Source organism: Mirounga leonina, unplaced genomic scaffold (genome assembly GCF_011800145.1).
Source record: "Mirounga leonina isolate KUSES-001 unplaced genomic scaffold, KU_Mleo_1.0 Mir_173, whole genome shotgun sequence".
Classification (NCBI taxonomy): Eukaryota; Metazoa; Chordata; class Mammalia; order Carnivora; family Phocidae; genus Mirounga; species Mirounga leonina.
This window is the reverse complement of record NW_023270447.1, coordinates 31,624,053-31,650,278: the sequence shown is the minus strand read 5'-3', so window position 1 is coordinate 31,650,278 and position 26,226 is coordinate 31,624,053. Positions and strand designations below refer to the sequence as shown.

Genomic DNA, 26,226 nt, shown 5'->3' with positions numbered 1-26,226 from the left:
GGACCCCAGTCAGATGCTCTTGTTCCTGCTCTTGCTCCACATTTACAGGGATGTTCTTATGCTGCTTGGCATGGATTTTGTCCTACTCATATTCTTAGCTTTTTGAGTCTTACTTTTGTATATACTATAGCACAGGCAAAGTTTCCTGCCTGTCGTAGGTGCTAGATAAAGAAACAAAGTCATTGTTGATAAAGTGTCTACAAGGATGTGAAAAATCCATCCATTCATTCGTTCATTCACTGATTCAGTCAAATGTTTCTTGGACCCCTACAATATGTAAGGTACTGTGTTAAGGACCTGGCATACAAAGGTCAGTATGACAGTACCTTCTCGTTCTCCAGGATGTCACAGTTAGATGGAGGAAAAGTCATATAAATAATTATACACTGAAACACATGCAACAATAGAAGTGCCTTCAAGGTATGGGAGTGGCAAGACTGCTTGTTTCTATTAGGGTAGATAGGTTGGGGTGAAGGGATGATGATCTGAGGGAACTGAGCAGTTAGGAAGGGCTTCCTATATATAGTTGGGAATGTCTGATTTGCATTTTGAAAATTGAATAGAAGTTGTTGAGGAATATAGAGAAGTAAGGAAGGGTAGGGATGGAAGGAAGGATAATCTAAGAAAGCTGCTCTGCTTGCTCTCAGAGGCTCACGAAAGCAACCTGGTCACCAAGTGATTATATTCTGTCTCCAAGTGAAATATCCTAAATGGAACAGTCCTTTGATCCCTTTGGAAGAAAAAGAGAGAGAAACAAAGGACCCTCCCTCTGTGATGACTTTTGGTCGAAAGTCATTCATTTGCTCATTCATTCATTTTTTTTTTTTTTTAATGTTTTGTAGAGAAAGTCTATGATTGCAGTGAGCTTCATAGCAGCGTTCCTCTTCCTGCTGGTTGTGCGCCTTGTAAACGAAGTGAATTTCCCACTGCTGCTAAACTGCTTTGGACAGCCTGGCACAAAATGGATACCGTTCTCCTACACATATAGGCGGCCCCTTCGAACTCACTATGGATACATAAATGTGAGGACACAAGAGGTAAGACCTCAGAGGGTTTCCTAGGATTCATGGGTATCCAAGGTAACAGGCTCCCAATCACTGAACATACTCTCTCTGCCCCTACAAGCTTCTTTGGGTCCCTGGCATTTTTCTGTTTTCTCATTCTTAGACATTTACTGACACATGTCTGAAGTCTGCTGGCCCCCGCTACATCGAATCTTCGGATTCACTAGCTTCATGTGGCGTTGAGGAGGCAATTACTTGTTTTCCTGGTGGTTTGTGGCATAACGTACATATCTTTCTATTTTGAAACTCTGATCAGCAGTTACCAGCTGGAGAATGGGCTGGCTTTATTTCCTGGAGGTCAACTGGTTGGGGACAGCTCTTTGTAGACCTGCAGAGAAGCATTTATATTCTTTAAAACTCTGTAATCCTTAGACCTGGAGCCAGAAAGGCCAAGCTGATTTTAAAATTCTCTGTGGCTGTCGAGATAATGGGATTTAAAGAGTTTCCAAATGTAAAGGGGTTAAAATCATTAAGTCCTATAATCACTGAACCTCTAAATCTTCATAGTCATTTGGTCATACAGGAGAGAATGGGGGTATTTGGACAACTAGAAAGTACGCCACACTGTGCTAGTAGTACTTTTATAAGCAAGAATTTGTATCTTGGAGGGAAGTAAAGAGTAGTGAACCTCCCAAAATGTGTGACGTGTATAGAAGTAGTTAATACAATCGTTTTCACTATTTGTTTCTATAGAGTGGGATAAATGTGAGGTTAATATTCATACATGCGAAGTCCAAGCCTGTTTGAAGTTGTTGGCGACAAGGGTCCAGGTCACCAGAGTGTCTACATCACTGGGAAGAGTTCTAGATCAGATCCCATTGACAGGTCATTTCGTGGAGATACTAGAGAGGAGACTGACATGCAGAAAGCTAGCTGCTCCTGTCCTGCGAGCTTTCTTAGCATCCAGGGAGGGATACTGAAAGCTAGCTTGGTCCCCTTTTGTAGGCAATATCATACCCGAGTCACTGCTTCTGGTTAATTGGATTCCTTGAAAATTGTTTCTGTATCTGCAGGATTTACAGGCTTTTTATTAGACCTTCATAGTAAAAAGAAAAAGGCACCATTAATAAATTCTTAGGAGCCTTGTTTGATGTTTATTCTTTCATTAGTTTTAAATTCCTTTTTTAAAAAGTGCCCATTGCTTGCATTTGTTGAGTGTCCTAATAAATTGATTGCCTATATAAAAATGTGTCTCTTAGAGAATAGTTTATATCACTCTCATCTTCTGTTACTTTAATTTTCGGCTGTCACTGAATATTCTGTAACTGCGGGATCGTGTAGATCATCTCACAAGTGCCTGTCACAGGTAGAAAATGAAACATGTGACTAAAGTGTCTCATGAACTACTCTCATGAGGGAAATCCCACCAAATGTTAATGACCCTTTCATTTATCTAAATATTAATGGATTGGATCTTGGAGCGGTACTGAAAAACTGACCTGAAATGCAGTTATTTAAATAGTCACATCAAAAAAAAAAAAAATAGTCACATCAACCAGGCTACCTTTAAAATTCTGTTGGTATGGTTTCTATTTATACTTTTCTTTTTTATTTTCTTTGAATGTTGGTATAGTTTTTAATACAATGACTTTACCAGGTGATATTGATCATGATTTTGCTTCCACGGAGGGTCCATCTTGGGGAGGAAGCATGATTCCTGGAAAGAGTTTTTAAGTTTTGAGGGACACAGGCATGGTTTGCATGCCAGTTCTGTAAGGACAACAACATCAAAGTTATTATAATACCAGAGGGGCTGGGGGCAGAGGGAGAGAGACAGGTTCCACGCTCAGCTCAGAGTCCGACCAAAGCGGGGCTCGATCTCACAACCCTGAGGTCATGACCTGAGCTAAAATCAAGAGTCCAACACTCAACTGACTGAGTCACCCAGCGCCCCTAGAACAACAGGAATTCTTATATACTAGGATGGGCAATATAAATTGGAAGAAGCACTTTGGAAAAAACAGCTTCCTGTTATCGAGTGGAGTTGAAGATCTGCATATACCGTGCCCCAGCGTGCCCGGTCATTGATGTACTCGCTGGAGGCACTCAGGAGCACACACACCAGGGGCAGGGACACCAGGTGTGGCGGCATTATTCATAACAGCTAGAACCTGGCAGCAACCCAACTGTCTGTGAGAAGGATAATGGATTAAAATAGCGCTACGTACACTGGAATACATTACAGCCACGAAAATGAAGAAACTGCAGCTCTGTGTGACATGATGGATGAATGATTTTGAGTCAAAGATGCTAGAATAATAGAATACAGAGTGTGATTCCATTTGTAGATCACAGGAAAAGGCAAAACTAAATGATGTTGCTTGGGGACATAAATAGTAGGTAAAACTACAAAGAAAAAAAGAGGAAGAAAATCATCACCATAAAAGTGAGAAGAGAGAAATGTGCAGTTTGTGATCAGGGTGGCTCTCTGGGATATTTGCAATATCCTACCTTTTGATCCAGTTGGAAGTTACATGGGTGTTCATATCCTATTTATTAAGTACACATTCACATTGTTTCACTTTTATGCATGTCTACTTCACAATAAAAAATTAAAAGTATATTCTGAGCCCAGGGAGGGTATTTACTGACCAGGAATCACAGAAAGCATTTCACCTAATTTAACAGCAGGAAGTAACTAAAAAGAAGCAATGGGGCATTAAGCTATCTAAAAAAACTAGAAATATTTGAAATAGGCAATTTCATCTTATGCAAAGACTAACAGATATACGGGTAACTTATTCCTCTGGTCTATACAGGACAGAGAGATTCCATATTGTAACATGAGTGTTAGGTGATGAGCAGAAATTTTGCATGGAAGTTGAAAAACAATAAAATAACATCCAAAAGGAAGGACAGATTTTCCTCAATTTTAGGCTAACAGTTTTAGGCTAAATTGAGAGGAAAGCAAAATTTGGTGGCCCTCTACCTCCTTTTTCATTGATTTCGTCTTTCCTTCTCATAGTTCCACCCCACCCCCACCTCCATGTCCACACTTCGCTCTTCCTCCCAAATGCTCTGTGTGCTGGTCCTCACCAGATAATCGTTTCAGATGTAATCCTTCCCAGAGATGGTTGCATTATTAAATAAGGCTTGCATTAAATAAGGGAAGAAAAAGCCCTCAAGAATCAAAGTCACATAGCTTAAATGATAGGTGGTAGACTTGATGTTATGAGGCAAACAGCTTCTATGGTGACCCTCGAACCTTGCCTCAAAGGTAGCCACCCACTCCCATGTTTCTATTCACCCTATTTTAATCTGGAGAAGGGTCAATAGCCATGGCTTAGCTGAGTCACGTGGTCACCAAGCTGATGTGTTTATTTTAATATCTTGGTCCTTGAGGTTTTCTCAGAAGTTTCTCAGAAGAAAACACAAGCTTTCTAGAAACCACCAGACTTCCAAGAATTTTTTTGAGCATGTAGACATGCCAGCAATGATTTCTAGACCTAGAACATCTGCAAACACTATCATTGCTGATGATGGCTTTATTGCCCAATGCTTTAGCTGGACCAGACACTAAAGAAAGGCTTTATGAACAAAAATCTTTACAAGAAAGAATATCTCTCCACTACTGTCTAAAACAAAGTGGGAGTGGGGGTGGCAGAATTAGGTTGAAGATTTAGTGGACGTTGGGGAGAGTTGGATTTCTTGGGAACAAAAAACTGATTCTCTGGTTATCTTTATTTTTTATTTTTTTAAAGATTTTATTTTTTATTTGACACAGAGAGAGGGAGAAAGAGCACAAGCAGGGGGAGCGGCAGGCAGAGGGAGAAGCAGGCTCCCTGCTGAGCAAGGAGCCCGATGAGGGACTCCATCCCAGGACCCCGGGATCATGACCTGAGCCGAAGGCAGATGCTTAGCTCTGGTTATCTTTAAAAATAGGATGAACTCTGGTCCCTTTGGCTCGGCACAGGTGGAAGTATAGGCAGTCTTATGAATCTGTGACTGTCTGTCCTGAAGGCATCACAGATAGTAAATTATACCCTGTTCAAGCTTGCGTTAATTTTATCAATCACCTAGTTCCTGAACAACCTATTCTCAAGGGAAGTGCGATAGGTAAAAAGTACGAGGAATACGAGAAAGATAAACAGGTGGACTTGCTTATATTTTAAATTGCTGGAGTATTTTTTTTTTCCTCGTTCAGACCCATAAAAAGGAATATGTTTTGAAAACTATGAAGACTATTCTAGAGGAGTTAAATTGAAAGGATTAAAATACCCTTCCCACCAAAATGGTAACAATTTAAATATAATGCAGTTGGTAATTGGCTCCCATTCTTTGCCCTGTGGCCCTTCTCTTTCTTAACCTCTACAGGCTAAAGTTCTTACCTTTGGGGGAGGAGCAGTCTTGAGAGGCAGGGAAGTAAAATGAGTTCCTATGAACCAGGTGAGTGCTGAAATGCTGAAAGTCTCTGCTGGCCACAGAACCCAGAATTCCTCGTCAGTACTTACGTTTGATCTGACATCAGCCATGGTGTAGTGCCGAACTGAGGCTTGGACCCAGGGAGATTGAGGTTTTGCAGTAAGCCCTGTACTTCCCCTGTGCTCCACCCCACTTTAATTCCTGACCCACTAGCTGCTCAGATGGGACCTCCCATGTCATTACCGTGTTAATAATGCAACTCTCCATTTTAATAGGACTGCATGCAGGGGACCCCACCTATAGCATTATGACAGAGTTGCTGTATTGTCATTTGACCTTGGACATGGTAAAAAACATATGACACTCAGTGCGTTTCCAAAAAATCCGTATCAGTACTTGGCAGTAACCTATGAACTCTGCTTTCTCCTTGATGCAAATGTTAATGATTTGTTTTAAATTAATTGTGGCAGAGAGAGAAGGTGTATAAAAGACTAAGATGCTGTAGGGCTTGGTTCAGGTAGCCATTGTTTCTCCCTGTTTGAAATCATGGCAGATTTTGAGGAAAGAGAAGGAAATGAACTTCAGGCTAGATTCTGTTTGGTTTCTAGACCATGGAATTAGTGATTGTGTTGTCTTTTTCGTTGGGTGACCTGGTGTGAAGACATTGCTCAGAGCAAGGAACCTGCAACCTATTTGCATTTACTACTAGATAAGAGAGTCAAGCTCTGGCGATCAATAGGATGCCCGGCCAGATCTTCCTGGTGATCAGTGGGGTGACAGATGTCTCCCTCACATCTGATAAGAGAATGTAACATTCTAGAGCTGCAAAGGGTTTCTGGTATTTGTGGAAGAGTGCCCTTTCAGCTGGTACCTAAAGATGTGCTAACTGAAGAAACACAGGATTTCTGGAACATAGCAATCAAGTTGTAGGGCTGCATATTGATTTGCCTAACAATTTAATGAGGCCGAAATATGCCTCTTTTAAAAATGAGAACATTTTAAAGCCTCAAGTAGACTAAATAAGAATACTTAGGATCAGTTGCTGTGACAGACAGGCCGTACTAGCCTAATTAAAGATGTGCATAACATATTGATGTTGCAATAGAATTTCCTGAATTGTGGTTATAGCAACAATTAAGGAACAGAGCTGACTTTCTTGGCAATAAAAGCACAACTCCACGAATTCAAATAAATGTACACATGTAACCAAAGCTGACATGAATAGGTTTTCTATATTTGGGAATATAGGCTTTGGGTTTTTCATAAGTATATTGAGAGCAATTATATGCACATGAATGTTCCAAAAGTTTAAATCTGATCAATCTAATTGTTAATTAATTTCTGAATATTCACATTTGTGTAATTGTAAAGCAAAAGAAAATTTTAACTATTAAATTGTTATAGAAAAGGAAACAACTAAATTAATGTATCATAAAGATTACTTATTTGGCATGTGCCTATTGGAGTCATCATTTTTAAGATAATTTATCTTTTTCCTAAGTACAAGGGCATATATTTATTGAGTGGAGAAGAGATGATGTTTCTCAGTGTGGTCATGAGATAGCAACTCCCCAGCAATGGCTGCATCTCAAGGCAGTCCCTGATCCAGTGCCGCATGGGAGGGACAGACATAACTGGGCTGGAATAACTCCAGGAAGCTTTTGTGAGAGAGCTGAGATATGTGCGTTGGAGAAGGATTTAGAGGGGATGGAGAGAGGAGAGAAAGTTGAGTTGGGGAAAGGAGCAGGAGCCAAGGTTCTGAATAGACACTGTTCATTATCCTCTAGCTCCTGCCACTCCCAACAGGCCAAGTGCAATACACCAAAAGTCAAGGTGAACTCCTGCTGTCTGTGCTGGACATCACCACTGCCTCACACTCCCTGGATCCATTTCTTACCTCTTTCTCGTCCTACCAGCCTTGTTGCTAATCTCTTGCCTCATTTTGTTTGGCTAGTGACCCCAAGTCTTGGAGTGCTCCTACTTTGGTCCCGCTGCCCCAAAAACTACATATGGGGTCACTTCTAATAATGCTTCCCTCTGTGTACCCCCACCATAGACATGGCATCCCATGCCCAAGGGGCCCCTGAGGCACTGCTGTAGGCCTGCATGATCCTCTGACTTGCCAGAGAAGGAAATCAGACACATGTGGGGGCAATTAGTAGGCCAATCTGCCTGGAATGCAACTTACTTTAGGGAATAGAAGATAAACAATGCATTCATTGGAGAATGATGATGTAGGATGTGAATGGGATCCCTGAAAAGGGAAAAACCATACGCGTACTTGGCAAAACAGTAATGTATACATACATATACACACATTCATGAACCAATATATACAAATATACAGAAAAGACATACATATATATATATACACTTACATGCATGTGATCTATACATACACACATGCTCATAGAACAATTTATACTTTCTTAAATACACACAGACTATATGCATATATACCACATTACATAATAAAATGGTTAAAATATATGATTAGCCAGTTAGGTGTATGTGGTGTCTCTTATGCTTGTCTCCTCTCCACCGCCTCTTTATTACAGAAACAGTCCCTCACTTCTGATGACAGGGGTGAGCAGAAAATTCAGGCTAGTGATAGGCCCAATCAAGTGATTGGTCAAGAGATGGACACATGGCTCAAGATGAGCCTTTTTGAACTCTTCCCAGAGTTTATTGTTTTCCTGGGTAATGCTGTGCTCTTTTCTTTGGTTGTAGAGCTGCTGAGATGTGATTCTCTGGGTGGTAGTGGCTGTGTTCCCTGGAGGGAACAAGACCAAGACACTGAGAGAAGCAGAAATCAGTTGCAGAGCTAAAGTAAGGGCCTGAACAAATGCTCTAGTGTAGAGACCAGCCGTTCTTGAAGTCAGTCTACCCTCCTCTGTGGTTTGGGCATATAAGATAATAAATCCCTCCTTTTATTGTGTGCTACCTTGAACTATGTTTTGGTTGTTCACAACCAGAGTCCTAGCTGATACATACATTATATAAGTCTTTTATAAGAACAACAACCAAACATTCTGAAACTCATCTTTATTTTTTTTTTTTAAAGAATTTATTTATTTGACAGAGAGAGAGAGAGAGACAGCAAGAGAGAGAACACAAGCAGGGGGAGTGGGAGAAGGAGAAGCAGGCTTCCCGCTGAGCAGGGAGCCCGATGCCGGGCTCGATCCCAGGACCCTGGGATCATGACCTGATCTGAAGGCAGACACTTAAGGACTGAGCCACCCAGGCGCCCCTGAAACTCATCTTTAAACAAGGTGCTGCCTGCAGGATGAGAGGAGCTATCTTTCCAAGTCCATACTTCATACCCGCTGGGAGGCTGTGCGTGAGGAGACACGTTTGTCAGTCCATCAGTCAGCTCAGGTGTCCACAGAGATGCATGCTGTCTATCTTCCTGCTTGGGGACATATGTTTAGGAAACTAGCTTATTCTTTTGAGAGGGAAATGAAGGTCACAATTTCCCAAGGTCATCAAGCCAGAAAAGGGCCAGACAAGACTGATTACTTACTGACTTTCTAATCTTACTCAACTGATAAATCATATAGTTTTATTATAATTATTCAGATGAAATATTCCCTATTGCTATGAGGCATCATCAGTCAAAACAGATTGATTTTCACTTTATAAATCACATTTGTTATTGATGAAAGATGCATTATTATCATAGTTTTCAACATAGTAATTGGTTCCTCAGGAAGATACAGGGAATTTTATTCATTACAGAACCTTAGGTAGATAAATGCCCATTTGCCAACTGCCATGTTAACACGCTTGAAAGGGGCCTATGAGAAATTGAAATTCATTTGTGACAAGCAAAGAAAGACAAAACAGAGCACCCACAAAGGAGCACCCTGATTTGAGAGGCGAAAAAGATGATAGAATTAGGGCCTCAATGGTAAGAGTTTTGATTCAGCTTTTCTCAAGTTCCAGCTAACAGCCTGACAGAATGACTAGCACAAAAACCATTCATCAAGTGGCAGTTAGTATTAACCATGAATATTAGTCAATCCCCAAATATTTAATAAGTGCTTGCTCAGTTCCAGACTGTGTGCTAAGAATCAGCAAGAAAGTTCCAAGTGTCCTGGAGCAATACCACCTAAAGGGCATTGACATTTCAGCACAACAGATTTATTCCAGTGCTTTTAAGAATAGAGAATGCTCAAGAAATTTTCATTAAACGAATGTACTCAATGTCTGGAGGATAATTTGTCACTATGTAGATGGCATCAAGTTATGATTTCTCCAGCCTAGTGATTTTCCAGAGTAGTCTTACAAAGGCTTACTTACAAAAGAAAAATATTTATTAAAGAATTTTCATTTCAAAGTAACTCTACCGCTCCTATATTAAATAGTATCCCACATGGCTTGGGAAATGGTCTGTCTGGTTCATTGAGCCATCTGGCTAATGGAAAAATGTTAAATAGCTAATAAATAGATGATTGATTTAAAGGAAAAGGAAAGGAAGTGTTCTGGTCTGGCAATATGGGTGGTATAAGAGAACCTGACCACTCTCTTGCTGTAACATCAGGACCTACTGGATAAAATAGGATACCTTATTTAATGCCCAGCTGGCCTTGCCGGAAAAAAGGGAAATCTTTAGGCACCAGGAACTGTGAAGGAATGGAAATAGAGGTAAGCATGAACGTGGATGGTGTGGTTTCCTGGGGTTTTATTAGCATCAACAGCTGAGGGAATACGTAATAGTCGACCCTACAAGAACAGAAAGCAAGGCCTGGGTCCACCAAGCAGAGAGTGAGAACCCTCCCCTCCCTACTCCACCTTTCACACATAGCCCTAAATCTAGACCCTTACCAGCTCTGCCCTAGTGAAAGGAGAGGCTAAGGAAGAAACCTGAAAACGGGCCCAGAGCACACATAAGGAGGCTTATTTATATCTTTGGTCTTTGCGTAACAAAAAATTATCCCTGGAAATTCAAAATGCTAGACCTCTACCCTAGTAGTCTTTCAGTTTGAATTTTACTACTTGCACTTCGAGGAAACCTGCAAGATGAGAAATCAACCCCAAATTTGGTCTCCAGCTAATGATAAACTGGGGCTAAAGGGACTGGAACTCCTCGGGAGGGTGTTCCCACAATTCAGACACAAGGGAGTCTTAAAATGCACCATTAAAAATTATAAAACACAAGGAAACAGTCTGTTGACTGTGATGATTTGCATGCTTTGCTATGGACGATATCTCTGTTGATCACAATGTGTTTCCCTGTGCTTAGTTGTGGTGTTCCATCATATCCTGCGCATTTGCTCTCTTGTCCTCCTCAGTGGAAGAATGCTTAGTTCCAAAATGTACCTGGCTCAAGGCATTTGGGATAAGGGATCATGGACCTGTGTACTTAAGCACTTCACATGCCATTATTTCTTTTAGCCCTTATAGACTACATACTAGTTTACTGATTTAATTAATTTTGCAAGGCCCCAAATTGGTGATTCTATGCCAGTGACTTTAGTTGTCCTGTGAGGGGAAAAGGCTGAGCCTGAGATTGCACTGGTCAACAAATTTCATTAAATGGTTTCATGAGGGTTGGTCAGTTCATCAAGTCAGAGAGTAACTGGCTCACACTTGCTGAATGCAGTACATGCCGCACCCCATGGTAGGCTCTGGAATTGTAAAGTAAAACACTTTTTATTGAAAAGTACAGAGCAATTTTTCATAATGTTGAATGGTGATAAGCAAGATAGAGTAGTATATGTGGAGGATTATTTCAGCTCTTGAAATGTAGACCTCAAAAGAAGGTTTGGAGACAGGAGCTCCAAATATTCAGTGTAATGGTCTCTGTCTGGATGGTAAATTTTAGGTGACCTTTTGCTTAATCATGTCTCCCATTTTTTCTACAATGAGCCGGTATCGTATTGGTTATTAGAAAAAATTACTAGAATTAAGTACTTTATTTTTAAAGCAATATCTATCCATAAAATGTTTCAGAGCTGTTTCCATCATTGAAAGAAATAGAATTTAAAATATCTAGATTAATATATTGCTTGGAATATTTTAAAAGTGAGTACTCTCCCACTTTTTTTTTTTTTTTTTAAGATTCTATTTATTTATTTGAGAGAGAGAGACACAGTGAGAGAGGGAACACAAGCAGGGGGAGTGGGAGAGGGAGAAGCAGGCCTCCCGCAGAGCAGGGAGCCAGATGTGGGACTCAATCCCAGGACCCTGGGATCATGACCCGAGCCGAAGGCAGACGCTTAACGACTGAGCCTCCCAGGCGCCCCACTCTCCCACTTCTTAAGTGTGGGTTGCTTATAGTGACTTCCTTCCAAAGAGTACAGTATGCAAAAGGGAAAAAAGTAGTAATTTTATAGTGGAGAAACCCGACAAATACTACCTTGGCCAGGTGAACAAAGTCAACATCAACAGTGATAAATCATGTGGGTAGTATATACCCTTTGTGTAATGCCATGAAATGACACTTTGCCTCTATGGTCTTCTCCCCTACCTATAATTCCTGTGTTATCATGAGAAAAACCCCAGACAAATATAAATTGAAGACCATTCTGACCAGTACTACTCAAAATTGTCAGGGTCATCAAAAACAAGGGAAATTTGAGAAACTGCCAAAGGCAGGAGGATCCTAAGGAGACATGACTACTACCTGTAATGTGGTATCGTGGATGCGTTCTTGGAAAAGAATAAGGATATTAGGTTAAAACTAAGGAAATCTCAATAAAGTATGGACCTTAGTTAATAGTAATTTACCAATATTGGTTCATTAATTATAGCAAATGTATTGTACTAATACAAGATTTTGATAATAGGGGAAACTGGATGTGAGGTATTTGGGAACTCTCTGTATTGTCTTCTCAATTTTTATGTGACTCTATAACTGTTCTAAAACAAGAAGTTTATTTTTAAAAATGACATTAGACTTTCGACCTGTGTATCTGGAAGGTTGGAATTGCCATTAACTGAGATGAGGAAGATCACAGAAAGAGGGCCTTCAAAATAATTTGAAATTTATACTAGTCCAGCTCCACAGCAAGGGATGTATAAGACAAATGCATTGTGAATACACCATTGTCTTAATTTTCTATACTAATACAATAAATACTTTTGGGGAAAAGTGAGTATTCTAGAAATAATTCCTATAGTCCTCAAAAATCTTACAAAATTCAAATTCTTCAAAGATTCCTCCAAGAACACATTGGAAATCACTCTAAGCTTTTAAATTCCTATTAGTTGTCCCCATGCACTTAAGCAGTTTCCTCTATTGTTAATGCAACCCACTTTTTAGCAATACAAATGGTTTGTAGAATTCCTAGAAGGAAAGATACAAGCAAATAACTTCTTGGTGGTTCTGTATGGTATTGTGTTTTGCCAATAACTTTCTTTTTTTTTTCCCCATTTTTTAAAAAGATTTTATTTATTTATTTATTTCAGAGAGAGAGGGTGTGTGCAACCTGGGAGGGAGAGGAGAGGGAAGGAGAAGGAATCTTGAGTGGACTCCACACTGAGCATGGAGTCCCACGTGGCTGGATGTCACTACCCTGAGATCCTGACCTGAGCTGAAACCAAGAGTTGGGTGCTTAACCGACTGAGCTGCCCAGGCGCCCCTTGCCAATAACTTTCTAATAAGGCTCAATAATGTTTATTGGATTGAGGACACTTAAATATCATTCAGTTATCATTCCGAAAGCTCACAAGATGATGTTTTCAAAAGCATGTCCCCAGAAGATGTCAGCAATAACATAACAGTGGTAATAATAAAAATAACGATAATAAGGAACACATACAGTGCTTGCTATGTGCCAGACACCATTCTAAATGCTTTACATATACGAATCTATTTAAACCTCGTAATTCTAATAGTTGGGTATTATTATCATCCCGTTTTGTAAATGAGGAACCAGAGGCTCAGAAAGGATAAGTAACTTGTCGAAGGTTACATTATCTTTGAGGGGAGTTGCTGAGATTTGTACCCTGGCTCCAGAGCCTCTGCTCTTCACCACCACACTATTGCCTCTTATAATGAGCTAACATTTATATAGAGTAATCACATCTCTGCTCCAGAAAAGATGGAAAACTTGAGGATGAGCAGAGGGACTACTTTTTCCTCAGAAAATGCCTCTTTCACATTTCTTATATATGCCAGAGATACGGTTAATGCTACTGAAGCATTGTGATAACTACAAATGTCCCATATAGGTAATTTCCCCCTAGTTTTAGTATGCAGAAGTACTATGCACCTGTGTTATATTTTTTCTGGTCTTTGTCGTTTCTCCCAAAACCCTTGAGACAGAAGTAGTTTCATTTAAATATCCTGTCATGTCTTCGTTTTCTATTTGGTCTTGCTCTCTATGCAAACATGGTTATGGAGTTATAATTGTGGTATATATAAAAGTTATTATTAACGATATATATAAAAGTCATTAACGATTTATCACTACATTATTCTATAATCCTTTTTCCCTTTGTTTTGGGAAGTCCATTATATATTTGTCTTGCATTTGTTTATTATACTGAACTCTTCTGTGAGTTCCAGTTAAGTTTTAGAAGTTTCCTTTGGATTGTTTCCGTGTGCAATCTCACTGTTTTTACATGATCTTTTTCTCCCTTCTTTTCAATATTTTATTGCATTAACTAGAGCTTATCAAGCAATTGTAAGCAATAGCTTCTAAAGAAATTTTTTAAAAGAGTGCTTCCAATGTTTGATCACTCAGTATAAAATTGACCTGACTTAATTTTCTTAACTATATTAAGGAAGAATCCAATTGCTTTTAAAATTAATTTCTAAAATCCTATCTATATGTGTTGAATTTTGTCAAATGACTTTTTGGGCATCTATTGAAATGGCTGTATGATTTTTCTCTTGAAACTTATCAAGATGGTACTTTCTTGTTTTGAACCACCTTTACCAATTGATTTCTTTTTTTTCTTAGTGTGTGCATTAGTCAGAATTCTTCAGAGAAACAGTCAACAGGAGTTGTGTATATATAGAGAGAGATTTGTTTTAAGGAATTGGCTCATGTGATTGTGGAGGCCTGGTGAGTCCAAAATATGATGGGGTAGGCTAGCATCCTTGAGTCGCAGTTTGAGTCCCAAGACAGTCTGTTTACAGAATTCCTTTTCTCTGGGGGAGGTCAGCCTTTGTTCTAGTAGGCCTTCAACTGATTGGATAAGGCCCACCCACATTATGGAGGGTATTCTGCTATACTCAAAGTCCAATTTAAATGTTAATCTCATCCAAAAAACAATTTCACAGACACATCCAGAATAATGTTTCACCAAACATCTAGTGATCATGGCTCAGTAAGTTAACATGTAAAATTAAGTAGAATAGTATATAAGGCTTTTAATGAATCAATGAATTTAAAAATATCTCCCAATATGAGTTATGTAACATTATTCTCCCATATTGTGGATGAGGAGATTGAGACTAAGAAAGTTTATAGAACTTGTTCCAAGTCATACTTGCTCGTGGTGGCAGGGCTGAGTCTTGAACTCTGGACTCCAGAACTCCAGGGTTAGTCATATGATCAAGAGCATCCAATGTGTTGACATGTTATTCTCCATCCTGGCCCCCTACTTCCTTTGCTCAGGGTTCAGCTATCTGCATCTCTCGTATGTGATTTGGCCTTGCTTGCTTTTGTTGGTTGGATGATGAGTATAAGAGTTGAGACTTTTACTTACTGCTATGAGCTGATGTAAGTTGATTATCTTGTTACAGTCCACATCTGGACTGAGTACAAAACTGAAGTTCTCCTCCTGACTTTTTACTCTATTGTACTGGTAGGCATAACAACCATAACACCACCATTCTTGCTATCTTGCTGATGAGTTGACCTCATACTTCTCTCCTTACATTTTTCAAAAGACACAGTGCTGTTTTGTAAGTTATTTAAGCCCTGTTTCAAAAGCAGTATGGTTGATAACTGTGTTTCATTCCTGGCTGCACTGAGCCTTTTAACCATGTATTGTTGCAGTAATGAGCTTTCAGGCAGGATGTGTTCAGGACAGCCTTTCAGAGCGAAGATGTTGATGTTCCCAAATTAAAGAGTTCATGGTCTATGGTAACATATTCTCTTGATTTAAAAGTAGGTGGAAATTGGTACAGTTTGTCAGAAATCCACTGAGGATGAAAATGAGACACAGTTTTAGGTGCTGAGCTATATGCCAAATGGCCCTTGTGTTTCTTTCTTGAACATCTACTTCAAAGAAGCAGATCTGTTTTTGATATCCATGGGAGCATGTGTATGAACTGATTCCAGTGCCCTTATCATCTCAGAATTATTTGTTTGCTTGCTTATTTATTTATTTATTTTGTGCACGGGTCTGTGGTCAGTTTGCTTCTTTGTTTTTGAAACTAGCACGATCATTGTAATTCTCCTTTTCATTAAATAACCCACTCTCAGCCCGTTGTTGTTATCCCCACTTAGAGGTTGGGAATGGAATCACCTAACATGAGGTCATTCATCTCTTCAGCGAGTGCTGTGCCTGAGTTACAAATTCTTATGCTGACAAAAACACAGGAATCATGGCAACAGAATAATATTCACCACCTGAGCCTCCTTGACATTTTCCTGCTAGTAGGAAGCTTTTTCTTTTTTCTCTTTTGCTTTCAACTCAGAAGAATGCATCCTAAATTCTGTAGGCTACATAATCATGCCCATGAGCCTTTTCTTTTCATTGCAGCCTGCCCCCATAACTAGTTTTTTTCTGTAAGTGATACTAAGTATGCAGAAAGCCAATTAAGAGATTTCTTTGATGGGCGCCTGGGTGGCTCAGTTGGTTAAGCGACTGCCTTCGGCTCAGGTCATGATCCTGGAGTCCCTGGATCGAGTCCCGCATCGGGCTCCCTGCTCGGCAGGGAGTCTGCTTCTCCCTCTCCCACTCCCCCTGCTTGTGTTCCCTCTCTCACTGTGTCTTTCTCTGTCAAATAAATAAATAAAATCTTTAAAAAAAAAAAAAGAGATTTCTTTGCTTAAGATTCCTTTGCTTAACTGTTTCTCAAAGCTTATGTGGCATAACTGCTAGAAAAAGATGTCAGAAGGATAACATTCTATATTGGTCCTTCCAGTTCTCACCTTCATGCCTTAGTTCAAACTGGAAAGCTTCTACCTGCCATCTCTATATGTAGAAAACCTACCCATCCCTCAAAGCCCTGTCCAAAGGCAATTTCCTCCATGGTGGTTTGCCTGAGTCTCCTTGGACGTCACGGTTCCTTCCTATGAACCCCTCAGCACTTTCTATTGTCACTAATATTGATAAACACTTGCATAACTCTTCTTGCCTTGAGAAGTTATAAACATATTACCCCATTTAATAAATAATCTTGTGAACTTGGTATTGTCTCCGTTTGAATCAGAAACATTAAATAAATGAAGCACAGAGAGACTAAGTAATTTGTTAAAATGCCACATGGCTGTCCTCTGTCTTTTGATATTCAGTCTCTTCCTTTACCGGCTATATCCTTTTGGTCTCAAATTATTGTCATCATCTTAGCTAACCCTTACAGAGCACGTCTTTTTGCCAGGCATTCTTCTAGGTGGTTATATGCAGCAGAAATAATACCTAACACCTTCTTGCAGAAATAATACGTAAGCTTCTTGCCAGATGCTTAGTCTTCAAAGCAACCCTATGCGATAGATATAATTATCATCCCACTGTTTGCAGGTGACTACTCCAAGAGACAAGAGCTGAAGTAACTTACTCAAGAGCAGATAACTGCAGGAAGTTACTGGGAGCATCATAGTCTTTCCACATCACAAATATGGTGTCTATTTAGTGACAAAGCTGTGAAAACTCACAAATGTCAGAGGCCACACTTCAGCCACCAAAGAAAGATTGTCCATCTCTGCATTTTAGATCTTGCGGGAATGCATTCCATAGGCAGAATATAAATGCCATCAAGGACCGTAGTGATTGGGAAGTCTGTTTGTTTTTCAGCCTTCTCTCTGCAGGATAGGGGAAGAGCACAGAAGAAGGTAAAAATAGATCCTGAGCACTAACAGATGATACCTAGCATAGCTATGATGATGATGTGAGGCTCTTGGCCGTTTCTTCTGTATAAGACCCTGTTAAGATGGTCGTCGAATGTTGTCCCTCAGATTTGTAGTGGTTTCACCCGACCAGTGCAGGGGAGATGAACAACCACATGGTTTGATGTAGAGAAAGATTGCTTGTTAACGAGTAGTGGAATACAGGACTGAGAAAGGAGTGGATGTTTTCTACAGCTTATGAGGAGAAGCTTATTCTATCTTTAACAGAAAATTAATTGGGCAAATGAATGCCTGAGGGCTATTTCCAGATGTGTTCCTATTTGCAGTCACTTGGTGGATGTGCAACCATCCACAGGCTTCTTAAATCTTTCAGCTAAGTAATGATTGAATAGAACCTTTGTTCCCCCTTTCCCGCTCAAATGCTGCTTCATTAACATTACTTCTTATTCATAACCATCATCTAAGTGTTCTGCAACTTACCGCTTTAAAAGCTGGATGGATTGCTAACAATTCCTCATCTAACCAGTTATTTCACCAGGTGCTTGCAGGTTCCTACTCCAGTAAATCTTATCATGAAAATGTCCCATCACCGAAATTCCCCACTACCGCCGACTGATTAGGGCAGGCTTTGTGCTGATGAGTATGTGTCTCAGGGTGGCCTTTGTTTGAAAAAGTGTCAGAGACTCCTTTTATGGGGGAATGAGTATAAATGTAAATGTAGACATGTGTTTACCAAAAAGAGTGGTAACTGAAGAAGTACTAGCTAATAATCACCCCACTCGTCAGTGTACTGTGTCTTTCCCAATTAGTCCTCTCTTTTTATGAAGAAACCTGCCTAGAGTATCTCATGGATTTTTCTCCCACAAGTGTGCTTTTGGGAAGTTTCCTGGAAGATTGATTGGAACACAAGGATTTCAGTTCATGGCGTCCTGTTAATCAGCTCAGATTTGTTAAAGTCATTAGTGTTATAAATTTCCTTGTACTCACCATTTTCCTTACCTGGAGTTAATTCTGTGTCGGCGCGTTAGTGTGGGCAGAGTACTTTCCACCAACTCAGTGTTTTTAATGGAGCTTCCTCTGTTTAATAACAATGGAGATCCCCAAAGGGAAAACAAGGCATTTGGTTCGGATGTCTTGTGGGAGCTGAACCCACCAGAATGTTCTGCTGGGGGACTCATCACTAACCTGCCAACAACTGGCGTCTGTATCCTATCAATTCCTCTTCACTGAAGCCACGAGGTGGGGTGCACTTTCTTTATCCAGTCATTTCTTTTTTCTTGTTTTTAATGCATGAAGGAGACACAGGAACATTTGGAAAAGTTGGAACTCAGCAAATTGTAGGATTGGTTTTCCAGTGTTGGTCCCCATAATATTCAGATTGAGATAAGGTACTTAACTTCACTGGGCTCTAAGTTGCCTTCTATAGAACAGAGTCGATAATGATTCTTGGAAAGAAACAAGGCCATGATGAGTCAAGTTTTCACCATGTGTAGGCTCTGCTAAGTGTTTCAGGGCTAATGGCATTCCTTGAGGTAGTGGAGAAGGTGGTTACAAAGTTAGAGCCTGCGTTTGAATCCATATAGAGTCCTTAAGACTGTTTAGTCTACAGACTCTGACAGCTGCCCAGCTCTCGGCTTATCTCTCACTGCACCCCCTTCTCATGGTGCTCAGTGCTTTGACCATGCTGAATCACTTTGAATTCCAGAATACACAGTATATTTTATACCTTTCCATATTTTCAAATGCCTGCCCCTCCCCTTGTTTACCTGGTGAACTACTCAGCTTCCAGGCCTTTTCTGATAACCTCCACTTTCTTGGTGTGCTTGTGTTCCTTGTGTGGCCCAACATATTTCTACCAGAGCCTCTTTAACCTTTTATTTCCAGTACTTGTGCACAGAGCTGATTTCCGCTCCATAACCATGCGCCACTTAAAGGTAGGATCCTCTTTATATCTCAAGTCCCTTTCATTTTCTTCCTGCCAGGATTAGTGCCTCCACTCAGAAGCACATCCAAAAATATTTTATAATGTGTGAAATTCAGTGTAGTGTTTATTTCAACCCTAAGAGAAAAACAGATTGATTTTATCCAGAGATGTGACTCTCCTCACACATAGTATATTCAATGGGTGGAGATGCTTAGCAAGATTTGTATTTTATAAAAATCACAGGAAGGAGGATCAGCGATCAGAAAGTATGAAGGCAGATTTGAGCTCAATATAAGTAATAACTTTCTGGGCATCCAAACTGTTCAAAGTTGGAATGTGCTATCTTGTCAAATAATGGGGTCTCATGACTGGAAGTATTCATACCAAGACTCACAGAGGTGCTGGCAAATATATAGTCTTATATTGTTTTGGAAATAGGTGCTTGCCAACATCCTTTCTAATCTTAAGAGTCCATTTTTATCTGTATAATTCAGTTCAAATATCATTAAGTTCTCATAATTTCCAATTATGGAGTTGATATCCATTAATTTATCTCAACCTTCATTAAAATTTTTTTTATTAATCTAAGTCAATGAAACAATTATCTTCTGCCTCACTCCCCAATGAATCTTGCTGTCCTTGTTTATCCATGTTTCATTTCACTCCTCATCTATAAATACATGGTAAAATTCCTAAGAAACAAACTGAGGGTTGCTGGAGTAGGGGGTTGGGTGGGAGGGATGGGGTACTGGGTGATAGACACTAGGGAGGGTATGTGCTCTGGTAAGCGCTGTGAATTGTGCAAGACTGTTGAATCTCAGATCTGTACCTCTGAAACAAATAATGCAATATATGTTAAGAAAAAAAAAAAGAAGAAGAAGAAGGTAGCGGGAGGGGAAGAATGAAGCGGGGGAAATCGGAGGGGTAGACGAACCATGAGAGACGATGGACTCTGAAAAACAAACTGAGGGTTCTAGAGGGGAGGGGGGGTGGGAGGATGGGTTAGCCCGGTGGTGGGTATTGAGGAGGGCACATTCTGCATGGAGCACTGGGTGTTATGCACAAACAATGAATCATGGAACACTTCATCTAAAACTAATGATGTAATGTATGGGGATTAACATAAGAATAAAAAAAAAGAAAAAAAAATTCCTAAGACTTTTAAAAGATCTATCAATTCAAGTTGACCAATTCTTGAATGATGGGCCAGATGCAATAGGACAGACAGAGAATTTATGAAAATGATTATGGTAGCTAACATTTATCAGGTGCTTACCGGCATTTTACGTATATCAACACATTTGTTATTCACAACAATGCTATGTGGTGGGTAGTATTTTCCCCTTTTATAGATTAGAGTACTGGGACACAGGGAAGTTAATTAATTTGCCCAATATCTTAGAGCTACTAGGTGGAAAAACCCCAGTAATCTGATCTAAAATCTGAACCTGTGACTTTAAGCATTACTGACTCTTGATGAATAAATTTAATAAGACACTATTTCTTACCCTCAAAGACGATTTCACCTGGTAGAATTACATGTGTTTATTATATAATGGACAAGGCAGTCTTTGCTTTTACTTATTCTGAAGATTTCTGCTTCTGAGTTTCTCTTTGTTGTTACTGCTTCCTAGTATTCTGGCATTGGCCAACCAAATCCCTGCTTATTTGATCTATACCATTTATGATGTTCTACACTTGCTATCTAACTTTATATATCTTTAGTCTGAACTCAGAGGAATGGGATCCTGTCTCCATGATTATGTTAATTTTCCTCCCCTGAGACTTCTCCCTTTATATTTTGCTTTTGTGGGAACCACAAGAGTATGCAATGATCCACTGACAGACTGGTTTCTTCTATAAGCACACCTTAGGCCTTCTAAAGTATAATTTAGAGAAGCAATTTTCAAATTTTAACATTCACCTGAAGGATTAGGTAACACACCAGTTGCTGGGACCCAACCCCAGGGTCTCAGATTCAGTTGATGTGAGGTCCATTTCAAGGTCTGCATTTGGAATGTATTCTCAGGTAGTGCTGATGTTTCTGGTGCTGGGACCATGCTTTGAGAGGTTGGCTTTTCAGAGGTTAGGCTGGGTCACAGATAGCATGGGTATGTTTAGAAAGCTTCACAGGTGATTCTAATGCACACTCAGGAGTTACACATATTCAAATATTACTCTAACTCTTTCAAAATGCTTGAGTTGATGCCATTCAGTCCTGTACTGACTTTGTTAGTTTGGTCCAAGCACTCTACATTTTTCACTCCTTGGTAACGTGTCTGCACCTACCTTCTTCAAAAGATCATTTAGGAGCAGAACTCTGGCTGATGCCTATCTCAATAAAGACCAAGCAAGTAATTAATTGAGGACTTAAAACACCTCCTTTTCCCAGTAATGTGTTCCAGTTACCACACATGGCACAGTACATGGTAGATGCTCAGGGGATGTGTGTTAGATGAATGAGCATCTCTTATAATAATAGCCTTATTCCACCGGGCTAGGTTGACTGACCATGTATCTCTAGCAATGCTAGAAAAATAACTTACTTCTGATAAAATTATTGATTTTATTAATCCAAAAGGGCCATGTAAAATTATTTTCCTCTTTTTTACTTGCTATTTTCAGTTTTCCCAATTTGGGCTCAGCCAGCAGGGCCACAGCTGGACGGGCTACACAGATTTTAATAAGGACTCCTATTTCGGCGAAGGATAATAAACAGATCTGGAGGGCAGGGTCACACTCCCGAAGCCTGCCTGACATGACACGAGGCAAAGACGAAAGTGCTAGAGCAGGCTGAGCAGGCTGGAAGGAAGCTGCAGTTCCTCACTGTGGATTTCCTTGGAGTGCCATTAGCTTGCCAGGAAGAACATGGGGTAGATTGCATTTACATGAGGGAGGCAAGGCTGAGCTCAGTTATCTTAAATTTTTTTTGGCATCGTTTCAATTATTTGTTGGCATAATGGAACTTTGATCTAAAACATGTTCCTTAGTGTCATATTTCTTAGCATGACCGGGCATAGAATATTTCATGTTTTCAGTAATGATTGTCATGGAGTGCCCTTAAATTTACTATATAAGTAGAGAGCTCCAATTCTAAACAATAGTGTTTCTCTGTGGTCTAAACAAGGCCCTTGTATCCCATCCGCCATCAATGATGGAATCTCAGCACGTTGGGCAGTTTACAACAGTCATGTTTTTTTTATCTCCATTAGAAATTTATGAGATAATCATTGGGATCTTAACCTCATTATACAGGTGAGGAAATTAAGTCACTCCAAGTTTAACTGATTTGTCCCAAATGAAGCAGCTGTGAGTGGCGAGGTCCGTGAGGGCATCTCGGGTTCCCCCCCACCCCTCCACCCCACCCCCCGCTCAATGCCTGATTTGCGACACTGCACTGCCCAGCACCTCTGTGAAGAGGAGCTCTTTTTATTCTCATTTGTCTGATGAGAGAAAATATGAGGGAGGAGAAAGGCTGGTGACTTGGCGAAGGTCAAAGGGCAAGGCTGATTCAGTGGCATGGGCAAGGGTGAGAGCTGTGGGAATCTCGCGTCCTGAATCTAAACAGAAATGCCCCCCACCCCCTGCCATACCGAAGGGATCCCTTGGCTATTCCCCCTCCTCTCCCTGTTTGGTCTGCTCTGCTGCATGTTTGTGAACAGCAGCTGCATTATCAAGTAGCCAGGGCTTCCTCCAGATGAGCTAATGCACCGCCAGAGTGGAAAAATAGCAGGGTTCACTTCACAGGCCAAAGAAGGCATCTGCATTTGCCTCACAGCCCCAGTTATTCAAATCTGCCCACAGCTGGAGAAATGACGTCCTGGGCAGAGGCCAGCCTCTGATCTCCGGACTCTGCTTTCACCCAGATCGGTCCCCTCCTGTTGCTTAAGCGGAGGCCGGGCTGGGCCCCCTTGGACACCGTGCACAGTCATTCTGCAGTCCCCAAGCACCCTCTGGCTGCTGTGTCAGCAACTGGATGCTTGCCCAGGCTCTGCAGGACTCGGGAGTCTGGAGCCTGCTGGCCTGCAGGCAAGAGAGCTGCCAGATGTGCGTGCTAATAAATGGCAAGAGCTACTGTGCAATTATCATGGTACAGAAATAAGTCGTGAAATTCTCTCTCCCACTGGGTTTGGAATCTAGAGTAACCGAGGCAGCAAACTTCTCTTTGTGTATGAAGTAGAACTAGTTACCAGTGGCTTCCATTCAGGGATGTGCTCTTCTTGGAATGAGGCCTTTTTCAGCAGTCTAAAGGCTGAGGGGCTTAAGAGCAGGTTGTCTAGCACTTGATACCTAAAGTGTGGCCTGCAGGCCACCATCACTTGGGTGCTGGTTAGAAATGTGGAATCAGGGGCACCTGGGGGGCTCAGTCCGTTGAGCATCTGACTCTTGATTTGGGCTCAGGGCCGTGGGATCGAGCCCCTCATGGGGCTCCATGCTTAGCCCGGAGTCTGCTGGAGATTCTCTCTCTCCCTCTCCCTCTACCCCTCCCCCTGCCTACACGCACATGCGCTCTCTCTCTCTAAAATAAATAAATAAATATATCTTAAAAAAAAAAAAAAAAAGAAAGAAAGAAATGTGGATCAGGGCCCATCCCAGACCTACTGAATCAAAATCTGAATTTTACTAAGATCTCCAGAGTGTTTGCTTGCATGTTTGAGAAGCTCAGACCTCAACACGAGAACCTGAGGGGCTTGTGAGACCTGTGGGGGCTGTGACACTTCCTCTGTAGTTCTGTAGCATGACTTGGTCACACTGAATGGGGTCTTACCTCCAGTACTGAGGGTGCAGTGATATTAACCCTGCTGTCCTTTCTGGGCCATAGTGACATTTCCAGAGGGCTGTGTGAAGTGGGACATGTCCAGACAAGGACTTACCGGTTGCATGAGCTTTCTCCCAGAAGTCGTTGAGCTGCGTGGCCTGCGCAGACCAGCCTCTTACTACAGTGTCGCTTATCTTCAGAAAAGCCCCAGCTGTGCTGTGTGGGGGAGCCGCATAGCTAATGGAGAAGCATCATCCTGAAAATGATGTTGTGGCTATTAACATTTTTATGGGTGGACTGCTTTGCAAAGCTGAGGGAAAGTATTATTCTTCTAGGATTAATATATTTAACAAAAAGTCTGCCAGGAGAGGAGGCTTTTGCTGATAAATATAATTCTGCTGTTGATTTATCTAGTAATGGAGACTTGAAATTACAGGAATCAATGTGTATGTGAAAGCCATTGTCATTTGGTTAATTATGTTTTGCCAGCAGTATGGGGAAGCACTTTATATTCGGCGCAGCCAAATGTATTTCAGCCAGAATCCTGCATTATAAGTGATGGGCCTAAGTGTAGCTGAAGACAAAGACACCTCTAATTCCTGACTCCTGGATGTTTGATGCATCCCTCTCCCCGAGCACTGGGGCTGTGGCATTTAGGTCTGTTTCCTCAAGGATCTTGAGATGAGGAGATTATCCTGGTTGACCTGAGTGAACCTAGGTGAAAGACAGAGACAAGAGAGTCAGAGTCAGAGATGAAAGGTTCTGTGCTGCTACTGTGAAGATGAAGTGAAGTCGGAAGAAGGGGCATGAGGCAAGGAATGCAGGCCACCCACAGAAGCTGGAAAGGCAAGGAAAGGGATTCTCTCCTAGAGCCTCCAGAAGGAGCATAGCCCAGTGGATACTTCGATTTTAGCCCAGGAAGGCCCAGGTTTGGACTTCTGACCTCCATGACTGAGAGATAATGAATTTGTGTTGTAAGCCACTAAGTTTTTGGTAATCTGTTATAACAGCGATAGTATATCGTATGTTGAGTCAAACATTTTCCTCTTGATATCCTGCTGTAAAACAAGGCTCGATCCACTGTAAAAGGGGTCTCATTCTTCAATGGTTACTTACTGATTACGTGTTATGTGTCAGGCACTGTTCTAAGCACTTGGAGTAGAGCAGTGAACAACACGGACCAACTACTGCTCCAGTCTAGTGACAGGAGACCAATAAACAATACAAAATGTGTGCATGTGTAAGTGATATGTAAGTGCTATGTTCTATGAAGGAAAATTGAAGCAGATAAGGAAGCTGGAGTCCATGGCTATTTCTTAGGAGGCATTCAGGGAAGGATTCAGCAGAAATCTCAAGGAAGTGAGGGAGAAAGCCATGCAGGTATCTGAAGGGACACTGTTCTCAGCAGAGGAAAAGGCAAGAACATGTGCCCTGAACACATGCTCCTAGCCTGCTTCAGGGATTCAAAGGACAGGGAAGGAGCCAGTGTGGATAATGGTAATAATTACCTCACAGGGCTGTTGTGAGAATTCCTGGCAAAATATATGAAACCCCTTAGTGAACTTCAAAGCACTTGGCAAATATCAGTTATTATCATTGCTATGGCCCCTCAGAATGGATTTGTGGGGCTGCCAAGTGACCCAGAGGGTGACCTTCATTTTCTGTCTGAACCAAAGTGAGGAGGAAACAGCCGATGGCCCCAGGCTCTGGGAATTGTGCACAGAGGCCCAGAAGGAGAAGCATTTTCCCAACATGGAGATGCTGGTTAGTGTATGTGTGCCCTTTAGATGGGCAAACCTTTGGGGGGTGGTGAGGAAAGGGTAGGATGGATGGGAGATCATTGCCACAGTCTCAGCTCTTACACCTTTCAGTCAGGAGAGCACTCCCCATAAGCCAACTGGGGCTTAGAAGCAGTGTATTTGTCCCTCATGAAGGCTCACAGCCACTCTGGGAAAGAAATCATTGAGGAATTTAGAGACCTTGAACCCTCCCTGGCCAGGGCCCGGCGAGAAGCACTTAGGATAGCTTCTGACAGCCCAGCGTTGCTGGCAACTAATCCCCCAGGAGGAATCAAGCTCTGCCAAAGGATGAAATTGAAATATTTGAAATATAATCCACACAGTTCTTTTTCTAAGGCAGGTGGTG

The 26,226-nt window shown here is 41.1% G+C and overlaps 1 protein-coding gene across 1 annotated transcript in view; it reads left to right on the top strand.

Annotated features, from left to right (window-relative positions):
* Positions 1 to 316: 316 nt before the first annotated feature.
* ST6GALNAC3 (ST6 N-acetylgalactosaminide alpha-2,6-sialyltransferase 3) overlaps positions 317 to 26,226 on the top strand; it is a 284,689-nt gene continuing 258,779 nt past the window's right edge. The window contains exons 1-2 of the mRNA XM_035017715.1: positions 317 to 322; positions 843 to 1,037. Of these exons, the coding sequence (XP_034873606.1) occupies positions 317 to 322; positions 843 to 1,037 (201 nt within the window). The remainder of the gene's footprint in view (positions 323 to 842; positions 1,038 to 26,226) is intronic.